Source organism: Poecilia reticulata, linkage group LG23 (assembly GCF_000633615.1).
Source record: "Poecilia reticulata strain Guanapo linkage group LG23, Guppy_female_1.0+MT, whole genome shotgun sequence".
NCBI classification, from domain to species: domain Eukaryota; kingdom Metazoa; phylum Chordata; class Actinopteri; order Cyprinodontiformes; family Poeciliidae; genus Poecilia; species Poecilia reticulata.
In genome coordinates, this window is record NC_024353.1 from 4,658,449 (window position 1) to 4,671,353 (window position 12,905).

The following is a 12,905-nucleotide window of genomic DNA, read 5'->3' on the forward strand; positions in this document are numbered from 1 at the left end:
TACCTTTGGTCCCTCTGCTCCCGTTAAGCCAATATTTCCCTGTAAAATAAACAAAAACATTCAGAAAAATGTTATTGTCCAAAGTACATTTGGCACCGTTACACCTCTCCTGTTAGGACAGTGAACAAACCCTTTTGCTCAGTAGAAGCAGCTAGCCTTTTATCATTGTTCAAGGTTGGAGCACACGGAGCGGGATCTTTGCAGATTTTGCATCATTATCCTATCAAAACGTGGCCATTTTTTGTTTTCTACCAGGCCACATGAAGTGGTTTGACTAAAAGTTTGTCCTTTGTCTTATCTGATCAAACCACCTATTTTTAAGTATCAACAGCCTTCATTCTTCTGTGTTTGTGATCATAGCACCATGGCGCCCAATATGCATTTCCATCGTTTTTTTCTTATTTCTTTTGAAATCATGCTAAATTCAACACAGCAACATTCATGCTCTACTTATGTACCTTCTCTCCTTTCTCTCCTTGAGGACCTTGGATTCCTTGTATACCGAGTCCATCTTTACCCTGCAAAATATGCATCCATAGTAAATTAAATCTATAAGGTCAAGATGTATTCACTCACAAGTGTAAAGGATGTTTTACCTTCTCTCCTTTGTGACCTGGCAATCCTGGTATACCATCGATGCCAATGGGACCAGGAAGACCTGCAATACCCTGCAGGAGTTTGCATAATGCAACAGTGAACAAAAAACATTTTAAAAAGGAGTATTTAAAAAAAAATTTTCCCCACTAAGTTTAAATATTAGCCCTTCTTTCCTGGACAACGTCTTTTCCCACCATTTATAAATGTAACAATTATGAACTTACATCTTTTCCCGACTCTCCTTTGTCTCCTTTCAAGCCTTGCTTCCCTCGTAAACCCTTTCAAAAATTAATGAAGAAACCCCGCTATATTATATAACAAAGAAAGTGATTCTGCGGTTATAAAAATAGGCTTAAGTGCAAGAATTGTGTTAAAGTAAAATTAAAGCCAAAGAACCAGCAAGTCATTTAATACAAAGAAACGCAAGAGAGGCTTCATCCTTACTTTGGCTCCCTGAGCTCCAGGATCTCCCTACAAAGCACAAAAATAAAAGCAGCATAGCTGGACCAATGAACCAAAAAAAAAAAAATCTATATTTCCCCCAAATTATTCTGTTTGTTATGCAACACATCAGTAGAAAAGGATAAAATAAAGATAAATAGTGAATATCTACCTTCACAGATATTCCCGGTGATCCTGGCGGGCCGGGCTGGCCGGGAAGGCCAGGTGATCCATTCGCTCCCGGTACCCCTGGTGGTCCCTGCGGGCCCTGAGCAACTCCAGGAAATTAGGTTTGAACTGCTCAGCATCACTCAACGCCAAACACTTTCTTTAAAACTTACTGAAGAGCCAGGTTCTCCTTTTCTTCCAGGCACAAAATTTGAATCTGTACCAGCTATAACGTAGCCAGGTTCTCCCTTTGATGCAACAAAAGTAAACGGTGAATTTCTGCACAACATTCATATTTTTGGACAAGTCGCTGAAGATATTAATTCAGGAAATAGGAAAAAAATATTGAACTCAGTCTGGAGAATTTAGCCCAACATCTGACTTACTCGCTCTCCCCTCTGTCCCTTTGAACCGGGGACACCTGGAGGACCCTGCCGAGGGACAGAGATGAGACAGCATGAGGAGATAAAAAAAATACTTGTTTTAATTTGACACATTAGCCATTTAAAAAGATCAAAACACACATTTTATAAAACCTAATCATTTCTTTAAATCTATTGGCTCCAGACTCTCCACTAAGATTAATAATTTGTGGTTTCATATCCCTTTAAATTTCTTAGTTATGTTACAAGCACAAATTTCTAGATGTTCGTACAATTTTCTGTAGCACACCAAAAGTGTGCAATTTGTGTTTCAAACAAAAATCTGAAAAGTGTGGGTATGTTTACATTCCCCTTTTGTAGAAGCACCTTTTGTTACATTCACAGCTGTAAAATATGTCTCTAGAAACGTTACACATTCATTCCCATTGTTCTTTGCAACATTAGTTTTGTGTGTGTGCCTTGTGTACCATTATTTAACGTTTTATATATTGTCCAACAAAACATATCTGCAACAGCATTTTGGTAGGCCCTCTTGGTACGTTAAAGAAAAGAGAAGCAGCTGGTGCAAGATTAGACTTTTGTTGCATTTAGAGAAAAAGAATATTTGACCAAACTAATTCAAGTTCACAAAGTTAATAAAGTTATTTAAAAACTTTTTTTAATTTCACCATTTCCCCCGGAACACCTGGAAGGCCCTGAAAAAGACACAAAAAACTTTATATTTTCAGAATATGACGAGTAACAATGGGATTTATTTATTTCTAAATTTAGTTACCCGGTGACCAGCAGAACCTGGAGGTCCGGTTCGTCCTGGTCGCCCTGGCAACCCAGGGATGCCATCCGTTCCTGGAGGTCCCTATAGATTGAGAGCTTGAATCATTACACAAATGCACAACTTCCTCAGCAGTAAGAAATAACACATTGTAATAATTGTATTAATATGATGTGAATACTTAACATGTTTGTCATCAAACAGGCAGAAAAGCTGATAAGTTGGTTCATTTTGAAGGTCGTTGCACAAATTGTTGTTTTGTACTTTAAATATGTTCATTACATTGATTTCTGTTGTTGCATATTTTGGTCACCAGAGGGCAGTGTTTAGAATTGACCATAGTTTTACCAAGGCTGGGCTAAAATGCTTCTGGGGACTTTCTGTTTGCTCTGCTTGGACATGAACCTGATTTTCATGACAATTATCACATTTTTGGCAAGAATTTGAAGACCTGCATGTGCAGTACAAACATAATTCAGCATATTTATTGCCAAGATACAAATGTCCAAAGTATTTGTGACAACCACTGACGCAGTTAGCATGCTACAGTTTCCCGGTTAGAATTCCTACTTCTTTTCCCACATGGGAAAATAATTAGTCTTCAATCTCAAATGAAAGGGATTTTGTCTCATCATAACTTTTAAATATGTGCATCACTGTTGATATGCTTCAGACTTGAAGACTGTATGTATATTGGGATCAATAGTGTGGAATTTGCATTGTTGTGCTGGCATAGTGGTGCAGAGATATCAAAATGCGTGATAACATTAAAATGCATGTTGGCGTTTGCATGTTGGTTCTTACCTTCTCTCCTATTTCTCCTTTGGATGATATGAAAGGATCAAACTGTCCAGGGCTTTGCCTAAATTGCTACAAAATTATATTTTAGAAAGTTACATCATGATGGGGAAAAAAAGGCTGAAAAATGCTGAATAAATTAAACTATGAGGAAATATGATCAAATATAAAGAGTAAACATACCAAACCACCAAGACCAAAACCGTTCCCCTAAAATGAAGGGGAAAAAATGCTAAAAACACCAATTTAAATAATCTAAAATGCTACTCTGAGACAGTTAACACACCTTTTGCCCTTTCTGGCCCTGTTGAAGCATATGGTTAAGATAATTATGAGCAGCAAACCAAACCACAAAGGAGAAAGTTTACTTGTTGAATTTGTTGAGGGGTACACACCTTAACACACTGCGAGGCGCAGGGACCTAAAGGCTTATTCAGCTCCTCTGGGTCTTCAGTCGGAGTGTCCAACTGAGCAAACTGAGCACGAAATGACAAGAAAAGAACACAATGTTAACTCTCCAATGTGACATCGGATCTCTCTCTGCATTCATCTCCTCTATCCACTGCTCTGACGTCAAAATGAAGTCAAGAACGGTGACGTATTTGCTCCTGCAGAGCTATTGTTTGTGAGTTTGAAGATGGACTGAATGTCTCCTTTTCCACATGAATAACTCCCATCTCTACACGCATCGAAATTGCACATTCCTGCGTGCTCTGAAAGACTTCTACATACAATAAAACCACATCATAACCACGAGATAACTGCAACGCTTCGATCGGCATTGTTTTTCTTTTGTGTGTGCAGGAAATATGAACTCATTCCACCCATTGTGGTATGAGAAGTAAGGAGAAAACTATTGAGGCAGTCTTTCCTTTTCTTACCTCATCCTGTAGTTTGAATTCAGAGAGAAGCTCCTCACTGCAGATGCTTTGGATAAATTCTCTCTCTATGGAGGGGAAGTCATCAAAGGTTGGCGAGTAGAAGATATTTTTATAACTGCTGGGAGCAGCAATTTTATTGAGCTCCTCGATGTCTGCATTGGAAACTCCAACTGCTAATATGCTAACCCCTACAGAGAAACAGATTGAAGTATTCAGTGTTGTATACAGCAATGTACCTGCAATAATTCAGCATTCACCAAAGTGTTTAACTGAAATTGAGATATAATTTCTCTACTTATGAGAGTTATTAATATGGCAACATATTTTCTTCAACCAATATAATTTAATATTAAGATGAACTAATTCAGTGCAGTCATTTGATGTGAAATGTTTTTCATCAGCTTAAGGAGCACCGTTCAAGCATCCAGAGGGTTTCACACAACTGCAAACTTCCCAAATCATAGACTTTCACCTTCATCGGCTTAAATCAGAGCTTTTATTGATCAACTATTAGTAGTTAGAATGGTTCTTTGTATATGAAAGGTTGAAAATATCTCAGTTATCAGAACAGACAAAATGTGTGAAATAGGCAAGAACACATTTAAAAGACCTTGTATTATTAAGTTTTTCAAGGATTCAGAGGTTTCTGGAACTCGCCTAAAGCACGTGCAATCCTGGAAGGTGGCATCACATCATCCTGGGCCCTGCCATCTGTGATCAGAACCAGAACATGGGCCACATCTTGTCTCATCCCCAAAGACTCCTGGAACAGTTCCTGCAGAACATAGCCGATGCCTTTTCCTGGAGACACAAATGTACTAATATAGTATTCAGAAAGCTTCTAATTCCAGCATGTTGATCTTCTTTAGTTTCTATAAACAGTGTTCATGTTTAAGTTATTTTATTTTGCTTTTTAAAGTCAATTCCATTGGCTTGTGTCAGAAAAACAATTTTAAGAGCATCAGCATCACAGCAGTAAATGTGATTGTTTTTTTCTTTTTCCCCTCTACATCACATTCTTGAGGTTGTGACATCAATAGACAAATCACTTTTAAAAGATTTACCTGCCATTTGATGATGTGGAAGACAGAGAAAAGCACGGTTCACTTTTGAGTCGGTTCAGCTAACCTGTTTTGGTGTTGCCACCTGTGTAGCGCAGCCCTCTGATAGCCCTGAGCACAGAGTTTCTGTCTTTGAAGTCACTTAGATGGAACTCAATACGAGGCTCATCGCTGTAATGAACCACGGCAACCTAGAAGATGACAAAGGAGAAAAGTGCTCATAATCAGCATATTGGCTTTTTGATCTAATGTAAGAGTGCTGAATGGATAATCACGAGAGATATTTAGTAGTTGCTCCATTTTGGTTGTGCTTTCTTCCTTCTGCTAATATTCTCTGTTGTCTTAAGTACAAAGCCAAGTAACTCGGCACCTTTACTTTACCAATGTTTCTGTCTGATTATGTCCAATTATTAAAAAACTTCTCACCATGTTACTGTTATTTAATCCTACTCTGAACAAGAAGTATGTTTTGTGAACTACAGTTATCGGTAATATAAAACAGCGTCTGCAGAATTAAAGCCAGCTTCGAATTTGTTCAAAAATACTTGCAGCCAAAGTGATGACAGTTCACATCTGGGGCTAATTTTCAGCACCTCATCAAGTCAACAAAAGAGAGAACAAGACCGATTTCACTGAGCGACAGACCTGTGAGCCATGTGCGCCGATAACGGGGAAGTAAGTGGTCACTCGGAAAATGAAGTCTTTCATCTTGGCAAAGTTGTTAACGCCGATGCTTGACGACTCATCCACCAAAAAGACTATGTCTGCTTTGGCCTTCCCACACACTGATGAAACGGAGAAGACATGCCTAACACATGGATTTTTGATATTCGCACATTAAACTGACCGAGAGTGGCATTTCTGAAATACCTGGCTGTGGTGGAGCCGTTGACTTTGTGGAGGCTGTGGATACTTTCAGGGAAGCCTCCTTGGCCTTAGTGACACTGGGCTGGACTGGAGGCTTTTTAGTAGTTATGGAGTTAGCTGGTGGTGCAGCTGTGGGAGCCGTAGTGTCCCTGGTGGCTGGTTGAGCAATGGTTGGGTTGATGATGAAGACAGTGTTGGGGCCAGCTGTGACATGAGGGGATTTCAGCGTCACAGTTGCTGGAACAAATTGGTCTGGTTTCACATGATCATCCTGCCCTACTGAAATGCATAAAACCATCATTTTAAGTCAAACTAAAGAAGTACCTGCACTTCAATAAGATATGAAATTCTGCAGTGTTAAATCAAAATTACGTTTTGTATGTTTTATATAAAGGTATCGAAGCTACAATTTTATTCCTTAATCGACTCAACAATAATGTTTATGTGCGTTTCTAAATAAACTGTGCATAATGATGTGTGAAAACAGAACAAAACCAAGGTTTATATTTCAATTGAATTTCAAAATTCTTACATATTCTCTGATATATGGTGCTTATAGGTCCCTCCACTTCGCCATACAAAGGTCTGATGGAGAAAATGTATGTTCTGCCATACTGCAGGTCACTGATCTTATAGGATGAAAAGGCAGGACCAAGAGTTTCTCTTTTTGTCTCCAACACTAAAAAGAGGAAGAACAAATCAGTGACATTTATTCATCAAGAAATTAATAACACTGTCATAAATGGTGTTCTGCCAATCAAATCACTTCAAAGATTTCTAATTGAGGTCATTTTTTTTACAAGGAATTATAATCATCAAGAAAATTAACCACAAGTATGTTATCCTTATGTTAAAATGCAGCACACCCACTTTTACAGAAACTGTTGAGGCATATGATTTTACTTTAAAACCACAATTGGCTCAGTTCTTAAATCTCCACTTCGCAGAGGTAATTTACCTTCCTGGGTTTTACTGAAATGTGTATTAAGTAATCCCAAAACAAAGATTTGTCATCGACACACTGACCTGAAATATGCCTCCAAGAGAGAAGATACCCAGAGACTCCTGCTACACGAGTCCAGTTCAGAACTGCGCTGCTGTCAGTTGTGTTCAGGGCAGCAAACCCCTCCACTTTTGGAAGATCCACTAGATCACAAAATTACAAAAACAGATGCAAGAATTAAATAACAAAAATATTTAAAGTCTGACTGTTAAAGAGATGCCTCTTCAAAGTTTTCGCCTTCTGATACCATTTCTTCCTAATTTAAAATCTGCACATTGCATTGTAAAGATGTGTGGACACATTAGGCAACAGATTTCTGCTCGGCATAATGGAAATTGAGAACTCACGTGTTCGTGCAGTGACCAGGACAGGACTTCCCTCTCTTCCACCAACCATGGGGGAAACCTGGATCTTATAAGCTGAGCTCTCCTGAAGGTTGTCCATGGTGAAGGTTGTGGAAGCAGCAGGTACCACTTGGGATTTCTCCTTACCCCCTAGAGCAAAAAATAATTAGAAGCTAGCATGCAGGATATTGAAGTGTGGAACAACACTGCTGTGAACACTTACACGGTTGAAACTCTAACATGATGAGGCGCAGGAGACTAGAATGTTAACATTTAACTGTTTTACTTTTCTTTTTGCAACCAAGACAGATGCACAAAAAGAATATTCATTTTATGCTATAATAACCTTTGCAAGTTAGGTGATTATGCATAGTCTACTAATTAGTAGACAAATTGACTTTTTTTTTTTTAAAGCAAGTTCTCACCAAGAAAGGGAATCCAGTAGATTTTGTATCCTGAAACTCCGGGTGTTTTCTTCCAAGACAAGGTGAAGGAATTTACCCCAACGTCCACAACTTTTAGCTCCCTGACTGGCTGGATTGGCTCCGACTCTGAAACTGCAGCTGAAAACAGATGTGTTTACATCCAAGTTTGAACTCATTTTATCAAATCGCACTTAACCTGCCAAATTTGTTGTAGTGACAAGATGTAAGAACTTTTTCACCTGGATCCAGATTGGTTTCAAAAGCTTTTTGTCTTTATTCAAATAATGATTTGAAACTACTTTGTTTTTCATTGATATAAAATTTAATGCAACAAGGAAAATATTTATAAAAAAAATATAGGGATTTAGAGTGGAAATTACAAAACTTATGTGAACGCACAACTTCACAGGTCAGAAAAAAGTTAATTGCAGAATGAACCAAAACTCTGCTTTTCTTTCATACATGTTAGTTGAGACAAGGAGATATCTGGTCCCTCCGAGTTGCCGTACACTGCACGGATAGTTATTGTGTAAGTGGATTGTGAGATAAGATCCTTGATCTGGTGGGACAGGACACTTCGGTCTAGATACTGGAACTGCGGTTTTCCGTCATCTGCAAACATTGACCCAGAGATAATTGTAAGAGGAAAATAAAAACAGTTCCTAAAACATTAGGCAGAGTAGCACACAAAATTCCAATTTACGGTTAAATGACTCACCTGTGTACCAAGACAGTTTGTACTCTGTGGCTCCAACAATAGGACTCCACTCCACAGCTATTGAGGTACTAGTGTAAGATGTCACCTTAAAGTTGGACACATAACCTAAAGGAGCTGGGAAAGTAAGAGTAACCATCAGCACAATAAAAACAAAAAACATTTTTTAAACTAATTTAATGGTATTTATGAATTTATCATATTTTATTTATTTCACCAAGATTAGTCCAGAAGTTTTGACAAGTATCATAGCAATTCATGGCAGTTAATGAAAATAAAATTTACATTTTAGACTTTAGACTTTTATGGTAGGTTGTTGGACGCAAAACAGTGATAAGGAACCCTCCAATTACAGAGAAGGAGTGTGACGGATGCTGCCAAAAAACAAACAGGAGAACCAGAAACCATGGGAATGCAATAGTGAAGGAAACTGTATAAAGAATGTAATCAGTGTAATGAGAAGCAGGTGAGTCCAATTAACTGAACAAACTGCAGATGTGAGGGAAAAACATCCAAGACTTGTGACTAGTACATATTGACTCAACTCAGAGAACGCCGCTAGAAAACAACAAAATCTCAATTAATAAACTAAAGATTATCACCCACTTGAGAATCTACTGTAACATGTAAGGGACAGAACACAAGAAAGAGCCAATAATCTGAATGCAAACGAGTGAATTGTGAATGAAGCACCATAAAAAACAAAAAAATACCACACCAAAATAATCCAAACACATCCACGGATTATGAAAATGTTCACATTGACTTTATCTTCTGTTTCATCTACTTTCTTTTTCATGAAAGATCAAGTTTGCTCTATTCATCAAGTAACTGCTTTAGGGTTGCCATGTGTGGGCGCCATTACCAAAATATGCATGGAGATACAGTATTTATAAGGAAATAATAATTAATAGTATAACATAATGTAGAGGTTATAGGCAGTGTTGCCATGTTTATTCATAAGCCCTCCTTGTTTTACACTGGAAAAAGACCAAACTATTAAAAATCAGCCAGAATTTGAATGAGATCAACAAGGGGGGTTCTCTGTGGTGATTTAAGATCACAGTGCGTTCCCAATAAAGACGTGATGGAGCACGAATATCCTGACTGCTCTGAGCATGAAAAACATCCAAGATGAGATCACAGGGGTTTGTTATCGTGGTGCCAACAAATCTGGCTCCACACAGTGCTGCGTGGAGGAGCCTTTTAGCAGCAGTAGTAGCTCATCCATGTTGGCATGGATTGGTCATCCAAGAATCTGAACAGGTCTTATGCCAAAAGTTACATACAATCAATCAATCGTGGCCATGCCAGTCAAGCAGTGTTCCAAAACTAATTTATTACAAACACTTTCACTGCCACATTTTGCATGTTGTGAGAAAACTCTGACAGCATCCATAGCTGTAACTTGTGATGTGTAGCGTGCCAGTTTTGCAACACGGGGACCAGAGAAATGTAGCGGAAGTACTCACAAGTTCTAAATGTTGCAGAGATGCCAGGCCCAACGGCGGACCCAAAAAGCACGTATAGAGTCAGGACGTATTCTGTGTCGTGAGCCACGTTCTTCAGCTTGTATTCTGTGGTGCTGCTGTTCAAAGCCAACTGCCTTGGACGATCTCGACCAGAAAATTCTAAAAATAAAATAAATATTTTAGTTTTTCCTTCAAGTGCAGTATCCTCAAGTGACTTCTTTCCCTCCCACTTGGTATTATACAAGACTCCTCTGCAATAATTTCCTTTTTCCCCCAAAAAGACATTTTAATTTCCCAACAAGCCTATGGATGGCAGTACTGGCCTAAGTGTTTCTTTTTTAACGTTGCCATCATGTCAATATAGAAACAATGAAAGGAAGTAATAACCTTGTGGTTATTCTAGTAAAGAGTACTCAGGGGTTTTATGATAAAGTTTGGGAACACAAAACACAGGTAGTACCTGGTGTGGGTCCCCATGCCAGCCTGTATCCTGTGGCCCCTGGGACGCTGTTCCAAGACACAACAGCTGAACTTGTGCTTACTGCAGAAGCCTTCAGAGTTTGAACAGCACTGCTTTCCACTGAAAGAAGGAAACAAAACAAAAAAAAGAACGACTAAATATAGAATATACTTGTCAGCCACATACAGCTGAGATGAGATATTTATACACACTGTACAAAAATGCAAACTAGTGATTGCAGAGTCGCGTAAACCTAAATTCAGTAACATCTAACATAGCTAGTTTACATGTTTTGACTTTGTTGGTGGTGACGGGTCCCTCAGTGTCTCCAAAGATGGGGTTGATTGTGACGATGTACTCAGAGCCTGAGTGCAGGCCTTGGATCATGTAGAAGTTGAAGTTCTCCCCAAGGTTGATGTTCTCTATGTGGCCATCTGCAGAACAATGAGAGAAGAAGAGCGTTCCAGAATTAAGAACACATTATTAGGAGCGACACAGCACACAGTACACCAGTGTTCTCTAAAAATACAGAGAGGCTACAGTACCTGGGGATGCCCAAGTCAGACGGTATCCTGTTGCCCCCTTGACTGACTCCCACCTTGCTTGGACGGTATCTGTAGTGGCATTCTGGACCAGGAATTGCTTGACTGCTACTAATTTTACTGTTAATGACATTTCAAGGACATACAAAAAAAAATTTCAAAGGTTAATGCAATATTTTTTTCATAAGTCTTAATGACTTATGAGAAGTCATTTTCATAAGTCATGAAAATGACTTATGTAGGATAATTTTTTTAATTATCCTACAATTTAAAAAAAAAACGTATAAGATCATTTAATAAAATCAAATAAAATTCATGCAAAAAAAATGTATTCAAAATCTTTTAATCCACTTTTTTATGCAGACGCTGAGATCTCATGCAGGCTACGTTCCTACTGGCAGATTGTTTTTAGAACAATACCCCCCTACTGTGGAAATGTTGAGGTACTACATAATGGTGTTTATTTTCTTCTAATAAGTGTATGAATTGACTTTCTCCTAGATATTCTCTTTTTTTTTAAAAGCTGATTATTATGAATTGCAATCAAGTAATAAATATGCTTTCCCCAAAACATGACAATACTGAAGATTTTTTTTTTCCTGTTGGATAAACATTTCATTTCAATGTGAGACACCTACATGTTTTTCCCACTAATGACACTGGTTCACTGGGTCCCTCGGGGTAAACCGCATAGATATTGACGGTATACTTTTTATCTTCTTCCAGGCCATCAATCACATGAGAAGAGATGTCTCCAGGAAGCAGCTGCTCGTATGCTAATCCTGGTCTGTTGGCTGAAGAGCATCAGAAAAAAATGCAACAGAATTATCTCAGTGATTCCTACTCCAATTAAGCCTTTAGAAGTTGTATAATTCGCCAGTAAACTTCACCTGAGATTAATTTAATCTCAATATAAATCGGTTTGCAGTTTGCCACAGGTCACACAAGAGGCAGAGCAAACACAAGGAAGAAGGTGCTTTGATAACAGAAGACCAAACTGTAACTTTTTAGCCCACATGCTACACTGTGGGAGGCAACAAGTAACACACATCTTTAACACCTAACCCTAATAATGAGATGTTGTGGTGGCAGAATCATGCTATAGGGATGCTTTTCTACAGCAGTGATAAAGAAGCAAATCAGAATTAATGAGGCAATAATGTCCCGTCCCAATACTGGGACATTTACGGCATGTCTTCCCTGTCTCTCTCTGTTCTCTTTTCTGTCCAGTTACAAATGAATAAAGGCCAATTGAGTCACAAAAACACTGTCTAAATTATCTTGTTTAATGGGATGGTTGCAACTGTTGTAAAAGCACTGTTGCTATGCAATCTGTAAAGCCAGTCATACTGACAATCAACTTACACCTCGGTATAAAGATCTTGAATCCATTGAGCTTTCCCAGAGGAGGAGTCCAACCGAGACGTAGAGAGAATAAGCCCTCCTCGATAATGCGGAAGTTTGACACTTTGGGCAACGAAGCTAAAGACAGAAGTGCATTGCTTAGAGAACAGCAGAACAGCAAAGTAATAATAAAAACAGTGAAGGGTTTAAACGGATAAATATATGCTGAAGTACAACCCCCACTTGTTTTTACTGTGAGTGTTTCAGAGTTGCCGATGAGGTTTGGGTAGACGGCGTAGAGGGTGAGGGAATACTCCGTCTTCGGACTGAGCTCTGTCATCACAGCGGTGCTCACGTCTGCCTTCAGATCCAGCTGTTACGCAACAGGGATGATCAGTGAAAAATGAATCAAAGAATTGTGTTTCATAAAGAGCAAAGCAACATGAGATGACGTGGAAAGACTTCTAAAGAAAAAGACGCACCAATTATCCAGAGGCAGTTCAATTAGAGAAATGTCTATAAACATAATGTATTATGAATGTCTTGAGCCGGAAAAGGGTAGAGTGCCTTCTCCGGGTCAGGGGGGTCGTCCTGCCTCAAGTGGAGGAGTTTAAGTATCTGGGGATCTTGTT

General features: G+C 38.7%; 1 protein-coding gene across 1 annotated transcript in view; it reads right to left on the reverse strand.

The window, feature by feature from the left end:
- Positions 1-12,905, reverse strand: part of col7a1l (collagen type VII alpha 1-like) — a 50,679-nt gene that overhangs the window by 10,317 nt on the left and 27,457 nt on the right. Inside the window, exons 10-41 of the mRNA XM_017302667.1 lie at positions 12,517-12,646; positions 12,295-12,411; positions 11,568-11,723; positions 10,933-11,049; positions 10,675-10,821; positions 10,388-10,507; positions 9,928-10,086; positions 8,459-8,572; positions 8,203-8,352; positions 7,741-7,878; positions 7,319-7,465; positions 6,995-7,114; positions 6,501-6,647; positions 5,972-6,247; positions 5,747-5,886; positions 5,169-5,292; positions 4,698-4,841; positions 4,041-4,228; positions 3,555-3,635; positions 3,446-3,463; positions 3,343-3,369; positions 3,166-3,231; positions 2,365-2,445; positions 2,258-2,284; positions 1,593-1,637; positions 1,380-1,454; positions 1,211-1,306; positions 1,042-1,068; positions 822-875; positions 597-668; positions 459-518; positions 4-39 (exon numbers count right to left, since the gene is read on the reverse strand). Of these exons, the coding sequence (XP_017158156.1) occupies positions 4-39; positions 459-518; positions 597-668; positions 822-875; positions 1,042-1,068; positions 1,211-1,306; positions 1,380-1,454; positions 1,593-1,637; positions 2,258-2,284; positions 2,365-2,445; positions 3,166-3,231; positions 3,343-3,369; positions 3,446-3,463; positions 3,555-3,635; positions 4,041-4,228; positions 4,698-4,841; positions 5,169-5,292; positions 5,747-5,886; positions 5,972-6,247; positions 6,501-6,647; positions 6,995-7,114; positions 7,319-7,465; positions 7,741-7,878; positions 8,203-8,352; positions 8,459-8,572; positions 9,928-10,086; positions 10,388-10,507; positions 10,675-10,821; positions 10,933-11,049; positions 11,568-11,723; positions 12,295-12,411; positions 12,517-12,646 (3,399 nt within the window). The remainder of the gene's footprint in view (positions 1-3; positions 40-458; positions 519-596; positions 669-821; positions 876-1,041; positions 1,069-1,210; positions 1,307-1,379; positions 1,455-1,592; positions 1,638-2,257; positions 2,285-2,364; positions 2,446-3,165; positions 3,232-3,342; positions 3,370-3,445; positions 3,464-3,554; positions 3,636-4,040; positions 4,229-4,697; positions 4,842-5,168; positions 5,293-5,746; positions 5,887-5,971; positions 6,248-6,500; positions 6,648-6,994; positions 7,115-7,318; positions 7,466-7,740; positions 7,879-8,202; positions 8,353-8,458; positions 8,573-9,927; positions 10,087-10,387; positions 10,508-10,674; positions 10,822-10,932; positions 11,050-11,567; positions 11,724-12,294; positions 12,412-12,516; positions 12,647-12,905) is intronic.